We start from the raw sequence: 24,282 nt of genomic DNA, 5'->3' as shown, positions 1-24,282 counted from the left end.
GGATTCCAATTTCTCTACATCCTTGCCAACTCTTGTTATTTTTTTGGTGTTTTGTATGTGGGCTTTCTGTTTATTCTTTGTTGTTGTTTTGGTGATTGCTTTCCTAACAAGAGGATGGTGATAGTCTCATTGTGGTTTTGATTTGTCTCTTCCTGGTGATTAGTGAAATTGGGTACCTTTTATATGCCTGTTGTTCATTTACATGACTTCTTTGAAAAAAATCAATGAAACTAAGAGTTGGTTTTTTGAAAAGATCAACAAAATTGACAAACTTTTAGGTAGATTGAGAAAAAAAGAAAATAGGAAGAAATGTAGGTGTTTACTACTATAAATTCCCCTCTTAATACTACTTTTGCTGCATCCCATGAGTTTTGGCATGTTGTGTTTTCATTTTTGTTTTTCTCGAGATATTTTCTAGTTTCCTTTTTGATTTCTTCTTTGACCCATTGGTTGTTCAAGAGTGTATTGCTTAATTTCTGTATGTTTGTGAATTTTCCAGTTTTTCTTCTGCTATTGATTTCCAGTTTCATTCTAGTGTGGTTGGAAAATATGCTTGATTTGATTTCAACCTTCTTAAATTTGTTGAGACTTTTTTGTGACCTAACACGTGATCTGTCTTGGGGAATGTTCTGTGTGTGCATGAGAAGAATGTGTATTCTAATGCTGTTGTGTGAAACATTTTGTATGTCTGGTGGGTCCGTTTGGTCTATAGTGTTGTTCAAGTCCTCTGTGTCCTTATTGATCTTCTATCTGGATGTTTTAGTCATTGTAGAAATTGGGGTATTGAAATCTCCTATTGCTGTGTTGCTGTCTTTTTCTCCCTTCAGTTTTTTAATGTTTGCTTCATATATTTGGATGCTTTGATGTTGAACTTATATATACTTGTAACTGTAATATGTTCCTGGTAAATTAATCCTCTTACAATAGCTTTTGACTTAAAGTCTATTTTGTCCTATATTAATGTGGTCACCCTGCTCTCTTTTGGTTTCTATTTACACAGAATATCTTTTCCATCTTTTCACTTTTAGCCTATGTGTATCCTTAGATCTAAAGTGGGCCTCTTATAAACAGTATATGGCTAGATCTTGTTTTGGTTTTTTTTTTTTTAATCCATTTAGCCATCAAAGGTGTTACAGTTTTTAAGCATTTCTTTGAACCAAATTAATCTATAAATCTGGACGTTTTTAAATCCAAGTATTTCTCAGAACAATTAAAAGACCTCCAGTAACTTGAATTTTCCCCCCTCATTTTATATTCTTATTTTCTCTCTCTCCTTTAATAGAGACAACGTATCTGATTCATTGACAAGACCACAATCTGATCCCAAAGATGTGCTCCACAAACCCCGGCAACTGGGTCACATTTGATGATGACCCCACTTTTCAGTCTTCTCAAAAGTCAAAGAATTTCCCTCTGGAGAATCAAGGCATCTGTAGGCCGAATGGACTTAAGCTGAACCTTTCTGGTCCTAAGGAGTTTCCTAGTGGATCTTCCTCCACCAACAGTACCCCTCTTTCCTCTCCCATCATAGACTTCTACTTCAGTCCAGGACCTCCAAGTAACTCTCCTCTTTCTACACCTACCAAAGACTTCCCAGGTATTCCTGGCATTCCCAAAGCAGGGACTCATGTGCTTTACCCAATTCCGGAGTCATCTTCAAACAGTCCGCTTATACCAGGAGCAGGTTCTTCCTTATTGCCCACAAAACCAGCCTGTTTATCCCATGCTTCCTTGGCCAGTGACCACTCATGTATACAGCCAGCTCCCAAAGTGGGTCTTCCAGATGAAATGAGCCCTCACCAGGCTGAAAGCCTAGGGTTCCAAAGTGATACTCCCAAGTTTCAGTATTTTCGGGAGGACTGTGCCTTTTCAAGTCCATTTTGGAAAGATGAAGGCAGTGCTTCCCAGCTCACCTTTGACCCTCCAGGAAGCAGAAAGATGTTTCCATCAAGAGACAAAGAGATGCCTATTGATCAAAAAAGCTTAAATCAATGTTCACTCAGCTACATCTGTGAGAAACTTGAACATCTCCAATCAACTGAGAACCAAGACTTACTTGGAAATTTGTCTCTGCAGTGTCTGTACCCTGAAGACACCTCTTCCTTTGTCCCCCATATGCTCTTCAGGAGTCAGCCAAAGCCTGGATGGTCTTTCATGTTGAGAATTCCTGAGAAGAAGAACATGATGTCTTCCCGTCAGTGGGGGCCAATTTTTCTAAAAGTGTTACCTGGAGGAATTTTGCAAATGTATTATGAGAAAGGATTAGAAAAACCATTTAAGGAGTTACAGCTTGATCCATACTGCAGGCTTTCTGAACCCAAAGTTGAGAACTTCAGTGTGGCAGGAAAGATCCATACTGTGAAGATTGAACATGTGTCTTACATAGAAAGAAGGAAATACCATTCTAAGACAGAAGTAGTTCATGAACCAGACGTAGAACAGATGCTGAAGTTGGGGTCCACCGAGTACCATGACTTCCTCGATTTTCTGACTACTGTGGAGGAGGAACTGATGAAACTGCCAGCTGTTTCAAAACCAAAGAAGAACTATGAGGAGCAAGAAATTTGCCTGGAAATTGTGGACAACTTTTGGGGTAAAATCACTAAAGAAGAAGGAAAATTGGTGGAAAGTGCTGTGATCACTCAGATCTGTTGCCTCTGCTTTGTGAATGGGAATGCAGAATGCTTTTTAACCTTGAATGACCTGGAGCTGCAGAAGCGAAATGAACGCTATTTTGAAAAAGACCCAGAAAAGAAGGGGATTGATATTCTTGACTATCATTTTCATAAGTGTGTGAAAGCACAAGAATTTGAGCAATCAAGAATCATTAAGTTTGTACCTCTGGATGCCTGCCGGTTTGAGCTGATGCGTTTCAAGACTTTGTACAACGGGGAAGATCTTCCCTTTTCCCTGAAGTCAGTTGTGGTTGTCCAGGGGGCGTACGTGGAGCTTCAGGCATTTGTCAACATGACCCCATCCCATGCCAGCTCCTTGAGGTCCTGTGACAACATAATGATACACTTTCCTGTCCCGTCACAGTGGATCAAGGCTCTCTGGACCATGAACCTCCAGAGGCAGAAGTCCCTGAAAGCCAAAATGAACCGCCGGGCATGTCTGGGGAATTTACACGAACCTGAATCTGAACCCATCATACAGGTCACTGTGGGATCAGCAAAATATGAGAGTGCCTACCGGGCCGTAGTATGGAAGATAGACCGGCTTCCTGATAAAAATTCAAGTAAATATTCCATACTCCAAGCTGATTTTCCTGTGAAATTGCTTGAATGTTTTCACCCTCCTCCTTGGGTTGAAACCAGGTTGAGACAGATGGTAACTTCAGTCAGCTGAGGCCATGCTTGCATGGCTGGGTGGGAGATGGCACATTTAGTCAAACAGCTGGTTCATTTGTCCCCTTATGCCTAGCTGTACCAGATAGATTTAACCTAATTTCTTTATAATATCTTAAGATATAATATATGTCTTAAGAAATAAGATATATATAATATCTTAAGAAATACTGTCTGAGGCTAGGATTTTGTTATGGATGGTGGCACCATCTAGTTGGACTTTTTTTTTTTAATTGAAGTATAGTCTATTTACAATGCTATGTTAATTTCTAATGTATGACACAGTGATTCATTTATATCTATATAGATCTATGTATCTTATATCTATCTATATATCTATATAGATATTTTCCTTTTCATATTCTTTTTCATTATAGGCTATTATAAGGTATTGAATATAGTTCCCTGTGCTATACAATAGAACCTTGTTGTTTATCTATTTTATATATAGCAGTTAGTACCTTCAAGTCCCAAACTCCCAGTTTATCCCTCCCCACCCTCCCTTGCCACCCCGGTAACCGTAAGTTTGTTTTCTATGCTTGTGAGTCTGTCTCTGTTTTGTAAATACATTCGTTTGTTTGTGTCCCTTTTTTTTCTTTTTTAATATTTCACATACAAGTAATATCATATGGTATTTTTCTTTCTCTTTCTGGCTTGCTTCACTTAGTATGATGATCTCCAGGTCCATCCATTTTGCTGCAAATGGCATTATTTTATTCATTTTTATAGAGTAAAATTTCATTGCATATATATACACAGCTTCTTTATCCAGTCATATGTTGATGGACATTAGGTTGTTTCCATGTCTTGGCTATTGCAAATAGTGCTGTTATGAACACTGGGGTGCATATATCTTTTTGAATTAGAGTTTCCTCTGGATATATACCTAGGAGTGAGATTGCTGGATCATAGGCTAAATCTTTTTTCAATTTTTTAAGGAATCTCTATACCGTTCTCCACAGTGGCTACACCAAACTACATTCCCACCAGTAGTGTAGGAAGGTTTCCTTTTCTTTGTTGGACTTCTTGACATCAACCATCAACCTCAAATATTAAAATTATTGTTTTACAGAGCTTAGCTTCCCTAATTAACCGTTTAAGATCTGCCATCCATGAATATAACTCAACTTTTTTGTAATTCTCAGCTGGGACCACTTCCTCCTTAGTTTTGTTCCCTGCTCTTCAAAATAAGACTGCCTTAGAAGTTAACTTGGGTAGAAATGAAAGGCAGTCTTATCTCTGTGCTGGGTGCTTGGGAGATACAGATACAAACATGATCCCTCCTCTCCAGAAACCGAAGTCTAGCGGATGAGGCAGAGCTGGAAGCTGCTATCCAGATGCGCTGTGGAAATGTGCTGTATTCTAGTCCAGGCAGATACAGACACCTCTAGTAGGGATCCCAGAGAAGGGAGTGGTAAACTGCAGGGGCTGCTAGGGAAGGCTCTGCTGGAGACACGATGGTTGAGCTTGGCATGGGAACATCGGTGGGAATCCATCAAGGATAGAAACAGCAGAAACACAGGCGCGCCAATGAGGAGTCTTCCCTGAGTCTGGGGACTGAGAGGGTAGCTGGAGAAGAAAGCAGGGTGGGAAGAGTGCTGTGCACCATGCTGTGGGGGGGAGGTTGTCAGCAGGACCTCTGGAGTGTTTTCAGGAACGACTGTGACAGAATCATACCTTGTTTTAGAAAGTCAGGTGTACGGTTCGGAGGAGAGATTCGGGGATAGATGGCAGATAGACGGAGAGGGGCTGGTGGGAGAGGGGAGAGGCTGAGCAAGGCGGGAGGCCGTGGGAGCACCGAGACAGAGTGAGGGGTCGGGGAGCGAATTCAGAAGAGGTGACCCTGGGACCATGACAGGTGGTCCGCGGGCCTAGGGGAAAGAGAGCAGGTGGGAGGAGTTAGGATCTCTGGCTTTGATGAATAGGTGGGCGATGGTGCTTTTAGCTGAGATAGCCTGGGATTCTTTCATCACTCCTTTTAAATCTGTTTCTCAGCCCTGGCTGCATGTTAGTCTTTAGAAGCATGAGAGCTTTCATATTTAAAATACCCATATTTAGGCCCCATCCTTGCCGGGTCAGACTCTGGGGTGAGGCCAGGTGTTGGTGCTTCTGAAAGGCTCTCCCATGTGGCCAGGGTTGAGAACCACCACCTGGTACCTCTCCTGGGAAACATGTCGTGGCCTCCTAGGCATCACTGCTCCCTGCTCTGTGTTTCCCTGTGTCTTCTAGAGCAGCACTGAGCTCCCTGAGAGCAGTTACAAGAACGGGCATTCCCAGAGAGGCCGGCTGGACTTGGTCTTGGCCTTTGGGAATTCTTTCGGAAGACTGTCAGAGCACCAGGCTCACACAGAATGATGTTTTACAAGCATTCCAGCCAATTACACGGTGAGAGTTCACTGAACAAATCCTTTGGGATCAAAGCTGCTTTGTTCAGATCAGGTCTGTGCACCAAGAAGAAGCCCAGGGAAAAGAAAGGCAATGAAGCTGTGTGTGGTGGAGTCTGGGGGGCAGGAGGCCGCTCTAAGCTGGGCTGGGGCTGGATGCTTCTGGGATCACGTTGCCCTGTCACTGATGCGTCTCTATGGTAGGAGTGTGGGAGGGTAGTGCCAAGAGAGGCTGCTTGGCAGTTTGCTTCTTGAGGAGAAGCATAGAAAGAGGAAGATAGGGCAGAGAGGAAACCTTTGTCCCAAGGCAGTGCTTCTCAGACTTTTGTGTACATATGAATCACCTTGTTAAAGTGTAGACTCTGATTCAGCAGGTGGGGCTCCCCCATACTGTGTTTCCCACGCACGTTCCAGTGATGCCAATGCGACGGGTCCCCGGACCTCACTAGAGGAGCAGGGACTTAGAATGCATCTCTGTGTTTCTATATGATTTTAAAATCACCTGGGTGTTTAGAGAGCAGAGGATTTTAAAAGAGTGTCTTTAAAATGTTACCCTTTGAAGCTACTTTCTGAAAAACCTGCACTGTAAGAAAAAAACATTAAAAAGGGAAACTAAAAAATGTATATTTTAAATTAGTGCATATATGAAGTATATGCACTAATTTAAAAAAATTTTAAAAGCTTCTTCTGGGGATTTATGAGATCAGGATTGACCTTTCCTTTTGATACAGTCACATATATGTGATTGTCGGGGAGGTGGGGAGGGATGCTGGCTCCTTATCTCTTCTACCAGCACGTCAATGCTTAATATTCCTTTATCGGTGAGCAAGTCTTGCATTTTATAACAGAGTTTGGCCTCTGGCAGGTAGCTCAAATAATTCATTCAGACTAAGGTGTGAAGGACAACAGAGGACCTTTCTTGAGCACAGGGTTTGCTGGGGATGGGAAAGAGGAGGAGGGGGAGGGAGAAGAGAATGAGGACAAATGAGAACACTGGTTACCAGCTGTAGAGGCTGCATGCAGTAGCATAGAATTAGAAAGGGAAGTGAGAATGGTGGAGGGTCAGTTAACAAATGTATCTATCTCCATTTTCACAATTTTACCAATTTTTAAATATCACTTGCCTTTACCTTTTCTCTTTGCTGGCTCCACTTGTGTCATTCTCCTGCCATTCACTCCCTCCAGCTCTCAACAGTTCAGTTTCAGTTGTGAAATATTTGGGTTCAGGAGGGACCAGATATCTACTAGCCATAAATAGAATAGATTTTGTGATTTGCTTTCCTGGTCCTAAGGAAGTGATGATAGAATAATTACCAAAGTCCAAGAGTGCCCCCTGGTGATCTGTACTGAAATAAACAAACATGATTTTCCTCTATCTTTTATTCATTTACTCGGAAATTCCACAAATGTCTTTTGAGCCCCAAATGTGCCAGACAGACCCTGTACTAAGGACAGACATGATACTTCTCTTCATGATATCAGAGTACAAAGGGAGTGTGAGTGATTAAACGTTGTACAGTAGGGTTAGAGTTTTAAAAACCAGGAAAAATATGCCAGAAAACTTGAAAGGAAAAATGTTCTTTATCTTTTACCGGGTTTTTAGAAAAGTGGGTACAAAGGTTTTGTTTTTGACATTTTGTCTTCACCTTGGGTAATTTTCACTACAAAAGTTCCAAAAGAGGTTTTCTTTAAAATGTGAATATCAAATTAGATCCTCTCCAATGTTATTTTGAGCTCTGCGAGTATAGACGTCACAGTCCCTTCATTAGCCAAAACTAAGACAACTAAATAATAATAACACTGGACTCATCACGGAAGAGCACCTTGCACTTCTGTCTGTACCACTACAGAATGCTAAGTCTCGCGTGTTCCGCGTGGGCCAGCTGGCTTGTTTAATCCTCACAACAGTCTTATAAAGTTCATGCTATTATTATCATCATCATCATCACCTCCATTTTTAGATGGGGAAACTGAGGCTCAGAGACATCAAATAACTTGCTTAGGATCACACACGTTTTAAGTAGCAGAGCTGGCACCTGACCCTGGGCAATCTGAGTCCAGTGTTCATGTGCTTTAACCGCTGTGCCATAAAGGACTGAGGAGTGCCTGAATTAAGTTTAAATAAACTTGCTGTATCCTGCAGACAGAGGCTAGTAAGGGTAACGGATTGTGTTATCTCCGCTGGGTCTGTGTCTGTGTGAATAAAGTTATCACTTGGCTGCGGTGATCTGGGTAGCTGAGAGCACCTCCAAGGCCATTGGTGTCTGGCCCTACAAGTCGGTGGTGGAGATGGCTAATGAGCATCTGTTGGTTAATTGACTGATGGCTTCTCAAGGCCTTTTACAGCCTTAGAATTCTATTAGTCTCTCTGCAAGAAACAGGTTGTAAGGAATGAGAGGCAATTTATCTTTTAAGAATTAAGTGAAATCCTTTAAACTCTTGTTTTTGTGCCTAAAGCTATATTCTGATGGAAATATTCTTTCTTGAGTTATGTCAGTGGTACAGTAATTTAATCTGGCTTTTGAAATTATTATCATCTCATACATTTATTTAAGAAAAGATAGCTGAATGGAATATATAGATGCTGTGGACAATGCATCAGAATTATGGAACATTTATAGAGTTCCTGCAGAGGTTACACTGAAAGTATTTTTGCTCCATTGTAACACACACATAAACACACACACACACACACACACACACACACACACACACACGTTACATGACCCCTCTTAAAATTTTTGTGTATATATGATATCCCTAGGTCTGGCACAGAGCCTGACCTGGCATAGAGTAGATGCTCAATACATGGCAAGTTGAATTAAGGGAAAATAAATATTAGATTGAAACATCGAAAGCCTTTTTGCCCATCTCCACACTGTACATCTGTTCCAGTTAGAGCTTTAAGGAGGGTGAGCGGGAATGAATGCACTGAAAGATAATCTGTTCTACTAAAAAAGTATTTTTGGCCTAGAATATTTTCTGAAATGTAAAAAAAAAATTATTAAGTTTAACTTTTAAAAACTCAGAATTTTTGATAATGTGACCTAATTTAGTCTGAAATTTACCTTTGCATTATCTATCAATAAATAGAGTGGTAAGAAAATGAATAAATTAAGAATTATTGTAAGATCTTATCTACTTAAGAGAAAGTTTTTCTTACAGATTCCATGCACGTTGTAGCCAAATAATGATGCTTAATGTAAATATTACTCATCTTTTAATTAAAAAAAGCTTAGTATACAATTCTGAATTTTTCTTGTCACTGCATTGTTGGTCATTGTTTTATTGGATAATTAAGTGCAATATTAAACTTTCTTTTTTTTTTTTAAAGCTAGTACTTTAAAAATGCAGGCAGGTTTCCCCCTAGTTCGTGCAAAATTGTGAATTTTGAGGTATGCCATGTAAGTGGAATTCACACTGCTGTAATTATAATGGAATTGCTTATGAACGAGAGGGATGCAGGCCTCCTTAGTTCAAGAGGATTGTTCAATGGCCATTGAAATACTTTGATTGACATTCAGTTTTCTTTCTCTAAGGTCCTGATCATCCCCACTGTTTGTCATACAAACTAGAACTTGGATCAGACCAAGAAATTCCCTCTGATTGGTATCCATTTGCTACTGTTCAGTTTGGGGTCCTCGACACCTGTGCCTCCCAGACAGAGGTCCGGTCTATGGGGGTGGAAAGTGATGTCCAGCCACAGAAACACATTCATCAGCGAGCTTGCTACAATGTCCAGGTACATCCCAAAGTCCTTGGGTTCAAGTTGGGGGCTTCCAAAACTATGACCTGATTTGTCTTTAAGTACTTGCTTTGCCCTGTTAAGTGACCATGTATGTATATGTGTGTATGCGTGTACCTGACCTAGGAAAGAGCCCTAGAAACTGTGGAAACTGGATGATTGCCAGTGAGCCTAGTTCTTCCTCTCAGTTCTCGAGAAGATCAGGAGACTGAGCGCACAGTGCCATGTTCTTAACTCAGCTCTCAATGAAAAACAGGGCATTAAAAATAAACTCACATTTCAGAAGCATGTTTATAATAACAATTTTGTTAGAATGGCATTTCCCAACATGTGTTCTGTGGAACATGTGTCCCATATAATGATCCAAGAAAAAAAAATAAGTTGGGGAATTTCATATACTAAATTAATGGTAATGAAGGCTCTGAGAAATCCTGCAATAAAGAAACTTGTTAAACTTGGCTTAGTTTCTCCCAACTCATTGATTATGGAATCTTGTTTCCATGGGCACGTGCATGTAAAACACCTATCAATATCTTCTGCAGTAGTATTCTGGGGAGCACCCTTTGGGAAATGCTGAATTACTCTATGTTCACCATCAGCTCTTCCACATTCTTGCACCAGATGAATTAAAGAGTGCCATACACTTGCACTTGCTTTTCCTTCTCATCTGCAAAGTTAGTAGATACAGAGATGACCTCTGCCACATATTTCCCATAGTATCTTTAAATGGTGTGATTACATAAGACATCATTAACACGAACTGGTGGTTCCATAATATAGGAATATAAGTCTGGATTTTTCTCTGTTTTGGACTGTTTAGAAGCCTATATGTTTGGATCCACTGATTTTTTTTCTACTGGGAAAATTAATGGCGAGTGGGTGGTGTTCTGTGCATCTCCTTTGGAACTGAGTGACTTATTCCTTCAGCATCTGGGAATTGTCCTGGATGAAGAAAGCTATCATGTTCCTATCACGCCCCTTCCTGGGGCAGCCTGTGTCCAGTGACTGGTGGATCAGGAGTTTAAGATACTTTGCCTCTTGGGATGGGGGTGTATTTAAAAATGCTGCGTGGTAGGAGATGGGCACCCTACGGGTCTCCATGCACATTCTGGCCCTCACCAGAAAAAGGGGTTCCTTTTTCTCAAAGCTTCAACCATCTGTGTATCAGGGGATCATAGGAGCATTTTATTATTGATCACAGTCATTATTATTGCTACTGCATTACTATTTTTATTAAACCTTCCTCTCCTGATGAGAAAGGGGCAAATTAAGTATTTATCTTCTCAAATACCATATTCTTGTGGAGGGATCAACCCTGATGCTCTGTGAGACAGTAAGAAACCAATAAAGACAACTTTGTAAGCCAACAAAACAAAACAAAACAAAAATTTAAAAACCTTGGAATAACCCTGCAGGGCCACCCTGGCTTCAGCCCTCCCTGGGGATCAGTTGCAGCCCTTATTGTGGCTGTCCTGCAGCCCAACTTCTCTCTCTTCCTGTTCTGCTCCCTTCCCTCCCCTCCCCGTCAGGTGTTGGCCCCAACAGCACTCCCCAGTAACCTTCCTGCATACCAGTCTCCATCTCAGCGTCTGCTTCTGGGGAACCTGACCTGTAACACTAGGTATATGAGTATTATGTGTGACTGAAATGTATGTCACGTGCACATGGAGACTTCCCTTATACCAATTTTCTTGTTCATGGGATGTGCCAGTTTCATACAGTTTAGAGGACAGCTCAAAATTATATAACAAAGTCCCCTCAGCTTTGATGGCATTTACTAAATTGACCTGCACTTGGTAACAGTCAGTTTCAAAATGTTATCTTCCACTTAATAAATATTTATTGAGCAATTTCAAAGTGCAAGGTGCTGCTCTGGGTGCTGGGGACACAAAGGTGAATAACAGACAGGTCCCTGTCCTTATAAAGCCTACCTTCTTTTTTAAAATTTTATTTTTTATTGATGTGTAATTGATTTACATTGTTAGTTTCACGTGTACCGCAAAGCGTACATACATACGTATATATTTTCAGGTTCTTTTCCGTTATAAAAAGCCTACCTTCTAATGGGGGAACAAAAAATAATTATTAAATAAATAAAGAACATAAATTTAAGTAGTGAGAAATTCTAAAAAGAGACTAGAATAGGGTCACAGGATAGAGAGTGATGAAAGTCTTCCTTATCTAGAGTGGTCCAGGAGGGCCTCTGTGAGGAGGAAACGCTTGAGGTGAGATGAAAAAGATGAGAGACAGGCAGATGGTTCAGCCCAGCTGGTTTACTATTGTAAACTAGTTTGTTTTATTAATTCGAGAGATGATTTGGGGGTATGCTGTAAATCTCAGGTGGGCCAAAGTCTGGATAGATGATGCTTGAGGGTTATAATTGATCGCATGTCTAGCCAGATTTGTAAATGTCTTATCAATATATGTGTTCTGTATACATTTGATAAAACTTGTGTTTGACTTAAAGGAAAATTTCAGTCTTCTTCAAGATTTGACTACAGAGGGAAGGATTTGGGGGACTCTGTTGTCCAAAAGGAGAGCAGTGTGCCTTACTTGGGAATGAGCATGAGAGGGTGGAGGGGTTATGTTTGTGCCGAAAAGATGAGGGGGCTGCCATCCTTGCCTCACTTATAAACCAGGACTGAACAGGTGTTAGTGCTGCATTGCACTTACTGACACTGCCCATGTTTTGCTTTTGTATAACAGGTTGAAATAGAAAAGAAGTGGATAAAAATCGATGGAGAAGACCCAGATAAAGCTGGTGACTGCGTAACTCAGTAGGAGTAGCAAGAGTCTGTGATGACGATCCACTTTGCAAATATGTAATTCACAGAAACCATACAGTTCTGCTACCGTATGGGAAATAACCGGCCCAATGGCCATGTTGAGAAAAGTTTAGACCTGACACCAGACCATCTGTACTTTATGCTTTTGATACGTGTTTTTGCTCCAGGGGTTTCGTTGAAAATGTGTCTATAATTTTCATGATGTTATTGTTTCCTAGTGAAATTCAAAGGCACTGTTATTCAGGGTGTGACCTGACAGCCACTTGGCTAAAGCATTTTTGATATTTGATTGCCCAGTGGCTCATTGTTTTGTACTCTGGGTTACCTGGGTGCCATGTTTATTATCCTCCCGTCCCTATCTCTCCTTGTTAAGTCAGCACATGAACTGGAGGAGGAGGCAATCAAAGGAGACAGGAACCAAAATACTTCATTCTCCCTCTTGCTCTGCTCTGAAATGTGGCCAGTTGTAGAATGATGTTGAAACCCACAGGCTTACATGGAGATGTGGAACTATCTCTGATTCTGAATGATTTATCTTCCTGTCGTATTACCACAGTGGTGAGTATTTGGTACCTGTCTTTACCCCAGTCTGTTATTATTTTCAAAGTGTATTTGTATTCTGGTGTGTGCTACAAAGAAGCTGTTTCTGTTCATATACACATTTTAGTACAAGCCACTAAGACATACTGCCTTTTGCTTGGAGAGAGTCCTTTCGAAATGGAATCCTGAAATGGAATTTAATTGGACACTAGTTAAAATATTTATGTATGTTAAGAATGAATTTTTAAAGTTCATGAATATTGTTTCCCCAAAGTACAGACTCTAAGAATGTATTTTGATAAATCATTATTTGTAATTAACAGAAGCCACTCTTGAGTGGAAGTCTAAATCATATTATGATTATTTTATGCTAGTTCTGCTATCATGCTATTTATGCTAATTCAGCTTAATTTAGAGTAATTTTCTTTGAAAGATGAGCAAAGTGAAAGACACTAGATTATTTTACCTAGATTTCTAAGAAATGACATTTCTTTTCTTCAAAGTCAGGTAAATGTTTTTTAATGAAAACCTGTGGCATTAGCAGTTGTAATTCTGTTTATAATTTCCTTTCAGTATTTACAGTGAAAGATCAGACTTTTAAATTTATGAAATCTATATTCTAGGTAGTTTTTTAGTTGGAAAAACATGTGGAAAAAACATGTGGTATTAATACACCTTCAATTTATGTTGATCCTTAGATATGATTAGGAGATATTTTTCTCTATTTACTAGATTTGTTTTGAGTCAAAACTGATAGAATAGTGTTCTTCCAAACAACATTATTTGTTGGCCCCACAGAGGCTGCCTCATCCATTTTACTTAATATTACATTACTTTCACTTTAATCTGTTCAAAATGCAGGTTAAAACAAACATTCATAATGGTCTGTATCAATCAGCAGATTTTATTGCTTTTCATTATTTTACTGTGGAGGCAAAGAATGCAAAAGTTGACTGTTGAATTGGTATTGCTCTTTTTAACTTCACATAATGTATTGCTCATAATATCATATCCTTAAGACTCACTGCTGACGTATAGAAGGGCAAATCTGTGTATCATTTTTAAAAAAAAGTTCTGCCATCCTGTCTCCTCATCTGGTGTGCCACATTCTGGAGTGACTTTAATCTGCTCTGAACAAATCCGGAGGCAGCTGAACCTGATACCGCTCCTTCCTCCTGGGACGTTTGTTGGGTTAATTACCACCATTCCTTTCAAATCTGTGTTACAGCATCCTGCCCATAAAGAACTCAGTCTGATTCGGATGAACTTAATATTTACAGTGCAAAGTAATTCCAGCATAGGGTTCAACGAATCGCCCCTCAGGCTTCAGGGGGTTGCCAGAATGTGCGGGTCCCTCACTGCTGGGGTCATTGATTCATCAGCCCTCCAGCCTACAAGGGCATCTCAAGATTCAGTGCTGGAGATTTAATGAAAGGCTGACTGAAGCCCAAGTTGAGTTTCTGCGCAGTGCAAAGGTTGATAGCAAGAACAGCGGGGTGCTGCAGAGTAATTGTTAATTTGCACATCTATTAGGATCCTTAAATATTCATTACTGAGCATTAAATTAACATTCTGTGTAGGTGGAGAGGCTTTTTAATACAATTCTTCTGACCTCAGAAATGGCAGAAGGTCAAATGTGACCACAGTGCTCTAAGTGAAAAATTAGGTAGGGTCCACTTAGACTTACAAATTAAAAAGTAGAATCTCCTTTGCCAGGAAGTAAATGATGATCATCAAAACAATAACAGCAAAACCTTCTGCTTTTAAGGCGGAGAAGAGAGGAAGGAGGTAAGTGAGGTAGGAACTACTCCTTTCTAGCATTTTAGTTTAGGTAATGTAGATCAGCGTTTTGTGAATTTGACCTTTGGGGGTCAGTTGTTTGATGGACACCATGGCCGACTTCCAAGGAGTTGATCAGTTTGGGATGAGCTGTTCTACTCTAATTGGTCTGGTCTGGTTGCCTTACCAGTCAAAGGACCATATTAATTGTGTAAATGAATTCATGGCTTGATGGTTACCTGATCAATTGTACAGATCTGAATTTAAGGACATTTCCTTTTTTTATGGGAATGGAAGTAGTTTATTCATTAAAAAAGTATGAAAAAAAAAACCTTTCCCAGCACGTAAATAAAGGCTGGCATTTTTGACCTGATTTACATATTAGACAGTTCTAGGGTTTTAGTTCCCTCAGTTCTGGATCAATGTTATGATATAGCCCTTTTTCTTATAAATTCAGTCAGAAGGCCTTCCTTAATAATGACTAAGTATTATTATATCTTACTCAAAATATGATTTTATGTCATATCAATACAAATATAAAACAGATTGAACCTTAATAATCATGTAACAAAGTATTTTGTAGATTGCATATCGATTTTTTAAAATTAAAGATGTATTTCAAATGATTCTTGCTGTGCAGTGGACTTATATCTTCTTTTGCAAGGTCTGGGGCTATTTTTTTTTTTAAGATGTGAAATCAATTTCAATAACCTTAAACAATTGACTCTCTGTCAGGCAAATGTATACTGCTTCGCTATTAAGGAGTCAGTGAACACCATGTTCACTGGTCTTGGCATATCCTGGAAAAATAATACCATCAAACTACAATTTGTGACATTAAAGAATGATTTTTAAAAAGAGTAAATCGTCATTACTCTCATAAAGAAACAATATGAGTATGTGCCCAAGGTTTTACTTAACTCACTAACTAATGAGAGAACTGGTAAGATGTTACAGTGGTTCCAAGGAGAATTCAGAAAGCAGCGAATACATAGGAAATAAGGAACTCTGAAATGAATTTACAAATAAATGCAAAATGGATCTATCCACGGGGCAATGTCAATATTCAGTTTTCCCTACCCCCACACAATTAATTTGCATTTGTATGGACAAGGATCATATGTGTTATTATCAGTTTTCTAAAACTTACAAAGTTGTAAAATAGCTCTAAGACAATGGAAGATGTTGATAACCTGGATTAATGAACTAGTTAGGACACCTTACTATGCGGTCTTCCCACTAACAGGAAGAACTTTGTTCACAGGAGAATTTTAAGGAATTTTTGAACTTTGACAACTAGTATTAGAGAAATTATGTGCATTTAAAGCAATTTTTTTAAGTTTAGAAAACAATTTTTATGCAATTGTACAGAATCTATTTCAGATAAGGGATATATATGTTGGGGGGGGAGGGCATTAAAGATATGAAGATAAATTAGCTCTAATAAAAACCAACCTAACTCCTTTATATAAGGAAGCTGCTGTGTGTTGAAATTCAATTTTTATCTAGCTATTAAAGTTAAATTTCAAAATCAGGAAATAAAACTTCATAGAGGCCAGATCGTTAAGAGCTGTTTTAGCCACTACCAAGATGAACAGGGCTTGACTTTGCAGGAATAACAAAAAGATTAAGTGACATAAACTGATCATATTTGTAATAGAATTCCTCAAATTCCATCCATCATTTCTTTTCTGTTTTGTCTCAATTCCACCTAGATTCCCTGCCCCCTTTATGTAGACACATGCTGATTCCACTACGTTTTGCTGGGTCTCTCCCAGCCCCTCCCTATTATCAGCAGCTCGTCCACTCCCAGGACCTTTGTGCTCTTGCCCAGGGTCCTAAAGGACAGGCTGGATGTATTTGATTGAACTGTATGAAACTGACAATAGTTAACCATTCCTGATAGCAGTTTCATGGGGCTTAACCTAATCACCTGCATATTTCTCCAGTTTATATGAAACAAAAGATTTTTCTTGTTATAATTATGTTAATAAGTTCCTGCTTAGAACTGGCATCTATAATATGAATTTGTCAACTTTAAAGCAAGACAGAATTGCTAATCAGAACACAAGTAGTTGAGTTACAAAAAGTACCTTAGATAAAAGCTCCAGGTGATATTATGCCTTAAAATCATGTTCCGTCTGTACGGAAAACGAATTAGACGAGTTTCCCCATGTTTCAAAGTTCATTTCTAGGAGACTTCCTGGGCAAGAAATGCAAATCACTGCTACACTTCGGGGATTGCAACCTTTGCCTCATCTTCACCTCATCTGTCCACTCCAGAAAAGCTGTACAAACTCAGGTGGGAGGATAGCATATTTAAATAACATGATTGTGTGTGTTGACATTTTCCTGAAAAGCCCATTTTTGTTCTATCAGGAATTGCTCTGGATTCCATGTAATACAATTTGCGGTATACTCTTGAAACAGAAGAGGGCGCTCGCAGGCAAGCTGCTGCTACCCAGAATGAGAAACAGCATTTGAAATTTGGTGGTGCTTGTATTATGATTAATAAAAGATCTTGGGGGCATTTTGTAAAGCATTTCAAAGCATTGTGACTCCAGTGGAGCATAATTAAAATTAATGCAATAGACAAACATTTTAAAGTATTCTTAATGCCTTGTCTAAAAATGCTGTTGAATACAATTTTACACATCCTGAAGATTTAAATACCATACTTAGCTCTAAACATTGCTAAGTACTGAAGAGACAGAACAATAGCGCTTTTCTTCTCAACAGATTTCAAACAAACTTTTTCTAATGAGAACTAATGAACTCTAAATCTGCTTGCTTTAAAAGATGTATAAAATATTATAATGAATCCATCTTGTTTGGCTTCTGAACTTTCAGATGTATGTATCAAGGTCAATGTGGTCTCTAAAAAGCTCCAGCCCAGGACTGTACTTTCAAGTTCTTAGGTAAGAGCAAGCAAATATGTGCTTTCAGGAGAATACTCCTTGCCACCTTGACTCAGGGACAAGCCTTCACCCGGTTTAGTCCTCTGAAATTAGTAATGAGCACTGTCTTTCCAAGATGGGTTCTATCTTTCAGAAATCTTTCTGGGTGGATGATGTTGTTCTCTTACAAAACCTGTTAAAACAATGTGTTTCCAAAAATCTTAGAGCATGAGTAAATCTATGAATGTAGCTAAACACGTGAGATGTTCCCAAAGGTGTCTTCCACACTCTGAAGTACAGAAGTGTATATAAGATATTGGGGCCTTAAGCAGTCACTTTGAATCACCTCAAAATGCTATTTCACCATTGCTTCAACTAATTGTCATGCCAATTCTAATGTTTATTGAGTGTCTACTAGGTGCCTGCATTTTTCTAGGCACTGGGGATGAACAAGCACAAAAATAGTAAATTCCTGTTCCCATAGAGATACGTGATAGCGGGAGAAGTCAGACAATTAACAAATATCAAGTTGTGATGACTGCTATGCAGGAAAAAAAAAAAAAAGGCAACAGAGTGGAAGAGAATACTCCTTTAGCTGTGTTCATCAGGGAGGTCCTGTCTGAGGGGATGACATTCTACCTGAAAGAAGCGAGGAAGCAATTCACCAGGATCTTCCAGCGGGAAGTGTGTCCTGAAGAGGGAATAGCTAGTGCAAAGGCACTGCAGTCAAGGTGTGCTTAGCCTATCAGAGGAACACCAAGGAGTCAGGTGGCTACCAGCTGGCCCAAGCAGAGTGAACAAAGGATGATTAGGGGAGGTATCAGAGAGATTGTGGGTAGGTAAGGAAAGCAGAGCAGTAGGGCTCTGTGAGCTGTGGGAAGGACTCTGATTTTATTCTGAGTGAGATGTGAACCACTAGAAGATTTTGTGTGGAGGAGTGACATGAACTGAATTACACGTGAAGATGATTCCGTGGACATAGAAGCGGGCAATGACAGAAGTAGAGAGAGAGAGTAGTTGGGAAGCTATTGCAATAACCCAGGTGAGAGATGATGGCGACTAGGAGTTGTGATGGAGATGAAAAATAGTTGGACTTAGAACGTGTTTGAAATGCAGAGCTGATGGAGTAGATTGGATTTTCGGACTTAGAATGTGTCTGAAATGCAGAGCTGATGGATTAGGTTGGATTCCCGGAGTGAGGGAAAGGAGGGAACCAGAAATGACTCCCAGATTTTTGGACTGAGCTGCTACAAGATGGACTGCTGGATTTAGTCACATGGGAAACATCGATGAACCTGACAGACCACACAAGTGGGTGTGGAGACAGTGAATAGATGGCTTTTGGGGGGAGCTTTGCTGTGAGTAGGAATATTAGGACAGTAGCTGGTGAGAATGAGATCTTTTTTCCACCTCTTCCACCGTTAAGACCTAAGTTTTGGTGTTGGTCTTTACTAGTGTCTCTTTTTCATTATTATTATTTTTTGACCTCACTGATGTTGACTCTTTAAAAACTTCCTTCTCTTTCTCATCGTCGGCACTTAAAGAAAATGATTCCTTGTCGTCTTTCAGCACCATGTTACCTGAATCTCATGTTGTGTCTGTCTTTGGCTGTGCCTGTTTCTTCAGAGTTTTCATGAACTTTATGCATGGGGTTGACGGTATTGTATGTATACTTCAAAATTGCTTCAATCATATCTTGTAAATATTTTTTTTGGTTGAACTCCGCTGGTCAATGTCATTTCATTTGGTATGAAGATCTATTTTGGATTTTATTATGAAATTCAGAATAATTATGAACTTGTTGCTGGCTTCACAATCTTGTGAACACCCACAAATTCCTCCAAGTTCCTGCAGGATGAAAAATACACCACTATTTACTTAATAGTTTTTATATTTACCTAACAGTTTGTACTTTGATTTTTTTTGTTACAGTCTGTTATAATAATAGTCTATGTAAACAGTTGTCCAGTGACTAATCAGTGAATTTCAATAAAATTAAAATATTTTCAAAAAGTACAATTTAAGCAACTCCTAATGTAATGTTTAATTTTCTTCGTTTCTTCTTTAGTTTTGAAACAACTGGTGATTAAAATAGAAGAATAAACATCAATTTTAAAGATACTATTATTTAAATGCAATAAGTATTTAATGTGTAAAGTAACCAAACAAAACTTACCAAACAAAACTATTACATCTTGCCATTTGGACTCTATTTCACTCTTTTAAATTTAAAGTCACACATAGCAATTCCAAATAGCGGGACAGAATTGAAAGAACTCAAGTTCTATTTCTTCTTCTTTACCCTCATTATTTATTCTGAATCTATGCTTCCAACTCAGGAACACATAGTTCCAAATAGGATGGAGACAAGAATTCTGCCTGAAACAAGTCTGAACGATTCTGGCCCATCATGAATTCCCAAAACAAACGTGCGTATTGAGTCCAGATATGTCCTGGGTCCAACGGTATCACTGGGAGTTTTCCAAATTAACTTCTATGTAGAATACAATGCTTATTATATGTTAAGGAATTAAAATGTGCCAATTTGAAGCTAACGTGTACATTATTAAAACTCAACAGTAATTGTAGCAATTCTTTAGAATGCTATGCCAATAAAAAAGTTGAAGAGGGAGGCATTTTATCTCAGACATTGCTTAGAACAACCAGCACATGGTGATAATAGAGAGCAGACTTTTAGTCAATTTCCTTAACGTATTTAAGTTCTTTATAGAAGAACTGCCTGCACGCAGGACTGACTGCCCTCTCTCCCATCCTTAGTATATCTCAGAGGGTCGATACCTCTGCATGCTGGCAGTGACCTAGTAGTGAAAGAAGAAGTGATGATGCAGAAGACAGAGAGGGAGAAAACTGCTAGGACCGTATCTCTGAGTAGAGGCAAGGGGCTGGGATCCGAGGCACCAGCAGAGGGCTGATTTAGATAAGGGTGTGAACAGTTCACCCACTGCAACAGGAGGCAAGGCAGGGTTTATGGGTACAGAGGCAGGCAGGCCTATATATCCAAGGTATTATTTCTTAGTTTCTTTTACAGAAATGGAATTGGATTCAGAGACCTTCCACCCTTCCACAGAGGGTGGGTGTCTATGAACTCCCTTTAAGCGTCCTTTATGACCGACTTTATTTTCTCAAGTACTTTGGTTATGTCCTTCAGTTTATGTACTCCTTACTGGTATTAACGCTTGAACATCAACTATACTGACCCAAATGGGGACATTGTTACGATTTTGCACTGAGATTATGAATCTCCTCCAACAGAAGACATATGTTCTGATTTGGGAAACCCAATTGTGAACACTGTAGAATTTAGTTTCTTCCTGCTTCTTGTCTCTGAGAGAGAGGCTGCAGATCCATGAGTGGCTGCGTGGGGCTGGGAGATGGCACCCCTTGTCTTTTTCTGTTGAGTTTTATTTTGATATTTTCACATGGCTCAGAGAGAATTCCACCCAAAGGTCCTCAAGTGCCATGAAAAGGACAAGGAAAGAGCATTTTTGAACAGTGGCATTGTTAAATGCCAAGAGCCTGCCTCTCCAGTGGATTATTTTGAGACATTTGGAAACACTTTTCAAAGGCTTTGCTAAGTACTCATTGTGGAAAAGGACACATTCTATATTAAACTCACGCTGGGACCAGAAGTGGCCTTGGATAAAATTCTGAACTAGATGATGTTTGTTGTCTTTTTCCTGCCTTTTCCCCCTTCAGTGGATGCTCTGTCCCCTTCCCCCTAAAGTCTCTTGGGGTCTTCCCCCCTCTTCCTCTTTGCCTTATACCACTGAGTGCCAGGCAAGGCCATACGTCAGTAACTTAGACCTCGTTCTTCCCCAAGGACATCACTTCTGCTGTGGCCTTTTCAAACAGAGCTGCTCATTCTTCCTTGCCCCACAGACCCCTAACTGCTTCTCTGCTTCCAGTGTGGTCACCCTCCAATCTACTTCCATGCTGCAGTCAGTGGAGAAGACGTAGTCTGGTCCTTCCCTCCCCACCAGCCTCAGCTTTGCCACGGCTCTCCCTGTTCTTTATCCTCCGACCAAATCGAACTCCCCTCATTTCCTCAAACCCACCACGTTCCCTCTCACACCAAGCTTAGCTTGTACAGTGCCCTCTCCCTGGAACACACTTCCTTGCTACCTTTCTTTGTCCTTGACTCATTCCACAGATCTAAATTTAAGAGTCCTGCTCCAGGAAGCCCTCCCTGCCTCCTGGCATTCAGGTTAGTTGCTCCTCATAAATAATTTTTCGTTCTAATTCCATTATATTGTAAATGCTTGTGTATTTTCTCCCTCTGGCTCTGCCTACAATGATTTCCTATTTTGAGGGAAGAGGCTCAAATACAGGGGTGGTGGTAGTTGATGTTAATATCAATGTCAATGCTATAGTGCTGATCCCTTAGTCAGAACTTATGATTTGTATGTTGGCTTAAAAATATTGAATGAATGAATGATAGGATGAATTTAGATCAATGCATTACTTCCCCTGAAGAGAGTTACATTTTAGTCACAAATTTTTCCCCCACAAATAAGCTAGAAATTCCACTTTACAGTAGTTTAACAATAAATTCAAATCAATAGCATTTAGTGAATGCTTTCCATATTGAAGGTACTATGCTATGAACTCAGGGATTATACAAGGATGAATAATACACAGCCTTAGTTCTCAAGAAATTGAAAATATATCACACTTATAATTACAAATATACTTTTTCTTAATAAACACACCCATATGTCTTCAAGGGATTGGAAAGCTTAAAATGTTTATTTTTAAAATTTGATTTACATTTGTTAGTGAAAGCTGCTGAGAGTAAAGAGGAAGCACCTTTAGCCCTTTTGCTCCTACTGTGTCCTCGGGAGCAGGTAATCTCATTTAATACTCAGTAGCCAATAACGTAGGTGTTATTTCTGGTTATGAAATGAGAGTATCTGTCTTTTGTTAAAAGTATTTTGGAACCATTCTGTAGCTGCAGGAGCCTTTTCTTCCTGCACTTGAAACAATACCAGATGCTTAATTTCCTTGACCTGTCCACATAAGAATCAAATGAAACCTAAAATTAAAATGGGGAGTTGTTGTTTTCTGCATACAGAGTTTCACTTTAGCAAGATGAAAAGAATTCTGGAGATGGATGGTGGTGATGGTTGCACAACAATGTAAATGTACTTAATGCCAGTGAACTGGACACTTCAAAATGTTAAGATGACAAATTTTATGTTATGTGTATTTTACCACAATAAAAAAAAATTAGATCCAACCTAAAGAAGAGAGCCTCCCCTGATACTTTTTAATACTCATTAAGGATTAATTTACATATCACAAAATTCACCTGTTTTAAGTGTTAAATTCAATGGTTTTGGTATATTCACAGAATTATACCACCATCACCACAGTCAATTTAGAACATTTCCATCTCCCCCAAAAGATCCCTCAAGCTCATCTTCAATCACTCCCTGTTCTCATCCCAGCCCCAGAAAACCGCTAAGCTAATTTCTGTCTCCGTATATTTGCCTTTTCTGGATATTTCATATAAATAAGATTTTACAATACAGGCATTTTTGTCTCTGACTTCTTTCACTTAGTATAATGTTTTTGAGGTTCATCAACATTGTCCATTCAGGTTCATGCATGTATCAATACTTCATTCCTTTTTATTGTCAAATAGTATTCCATTGCATGGCTATGCCACATTTTATTCATACATTCATCCCTTGATGGACATTTGGGTTTTCTCCACTTTTTCACTATTATCAACAGCTCTGCTATGAACATTCATGTATAAGTATTTGTGTCATTTCTCTTGGGTATGAGTGGAATTGTTGGGTCCTATGGTAAATTTATATTTAACTTTTCAAGAAACTGCCAAACTGTTTTCTAAAGTAGCTGCACTATTTCATACTTTCTTCATATCCTTGCCAACACTGGTTTGTGCCTTTTGGTTTTCTATTTGTTCCCTCTGTTCTTTATTTCTCTTCTCTTTTTCCTGCCTTCCTGTTGGTTACATATACATTTTTTAAAATTCCATTTTGACTTATCTATAGTATTTTTGTGTATATTTATTTGTGTAGCTTTTTTTAGTGGTTGCTCTAGGTATTACATCATACATGTATAACCTACCATAGTCAACATTTTAACCAGTTCCAGTGAAATGAAGAAATCTTATTTTCCTTAATCCTCCCCCATTGATAACAGAATTTGAGAACCACATGAGGCAATGGTACAATTTTTGTTTCAATGGTCAAACCCACTAGCAAACTCAAAAGAAGGAAAGTCTACTATATTTACCCATATTTTACTTTTCATTATTTTTCTTTCCTTCCTTATATTCCTCCTTTTATGATTTCCTTTCTATTTCAAGAACTGCCTTGAGCTATTCTTTTAGAGTAGTTTTGCTGGTGATAAACAACCTTAGTTTTCTTTCTTCTGAGAATGTTTTGATTGTCCTTTTTTCCCTGAAGAATATCATCACTGACCATGGGATTCTGGGTTGGCAGTTCTTTTCTTTCAGCACTTTTTTTTTTTTTTCCAGGCCACTTCTTTCTGGCCTCCATGGTTTCTGATAAGAAATCCACTTACATTTGAATTGACTATTTTCTCTTTGTTGTTCACATTGGGTATTTCTATTGTTCTGTCTTCAAGTTCACACTGATTCTGTCCTCTGTCATCTCCACTCTACTGTTGAGCCCTGTATTAGCATTGTAGGGCTGCCAAAACAAACTATCATAAACTGGGTAACTTCACAGAAGTTTATTACTCTTGGTTTGACGTTTGGCTCAAACTGAAATCAAGGTGTTGATAGAGTCA

General features: G+C 39.2%; 2 protein-coding genes across 2 annotated transcripts in view; both read left to right on the top strand.

Moving 5' to 3' along the window:
• The window catches only part of PPP1R21 (protein phosphatase 1 regulatory subunit 21), a 99,351-nt gene extending 97,946 nt beyond the window's left edge, over positions 1–1,405 (top strand). Inside the window, exon 22 of the mRNA XM_064494508.1 lies at positions 1,283–1,405. Within this exon, the coding sequence (XP_064350578.1) occupies positions 1,283–1,297 (15 nt within the window). The 3' untranslated portion in view covers positions 1,298–1,405. The remainder of the gene's footprint in view (positions 1–1,282) is intronic.
• On the top strand, positions 1,330–15,207 carry STON1 (stonin 1). The gene is made up of 3 exons (XM_031466976.2): positions 1,330–3,238; positions 9,271–9,473; positions 12,183–15,207. The coding sequence occupies exons 1-3, from the start codon at positions 1,330–1,332 to the stop codon at positions 12,255–12,257; spliced, it is 2,187 nt and encodes a 728-aa protein (XP_031322836.1). The 3' UTR covers positions 12,258–15,207.
• The last annotated feature ends 9,075 nt before the right edge of the window (positions 15,208–24,282 follow it).

This window comes from Camelus dromedarius, chromosome 15, assembly GCF_036321535.1.
Source record: "Camelus dromedarius isolate mCamDro1 chromosome 15, mCamDro1.pat, whole genome shotgun sequence".
Taxonomy (NCBI): Eukaryota; Metazoa; Chordata; class Mammalia; order Artiodactyla; family Camelidae; genus Camelus; species Camelus dromedarius.
The sequence above is the reverse complement of the archived record's forward strand: the minus strand, read 5'-3'. Positions and strand labels throughout refer to the sequence as shown.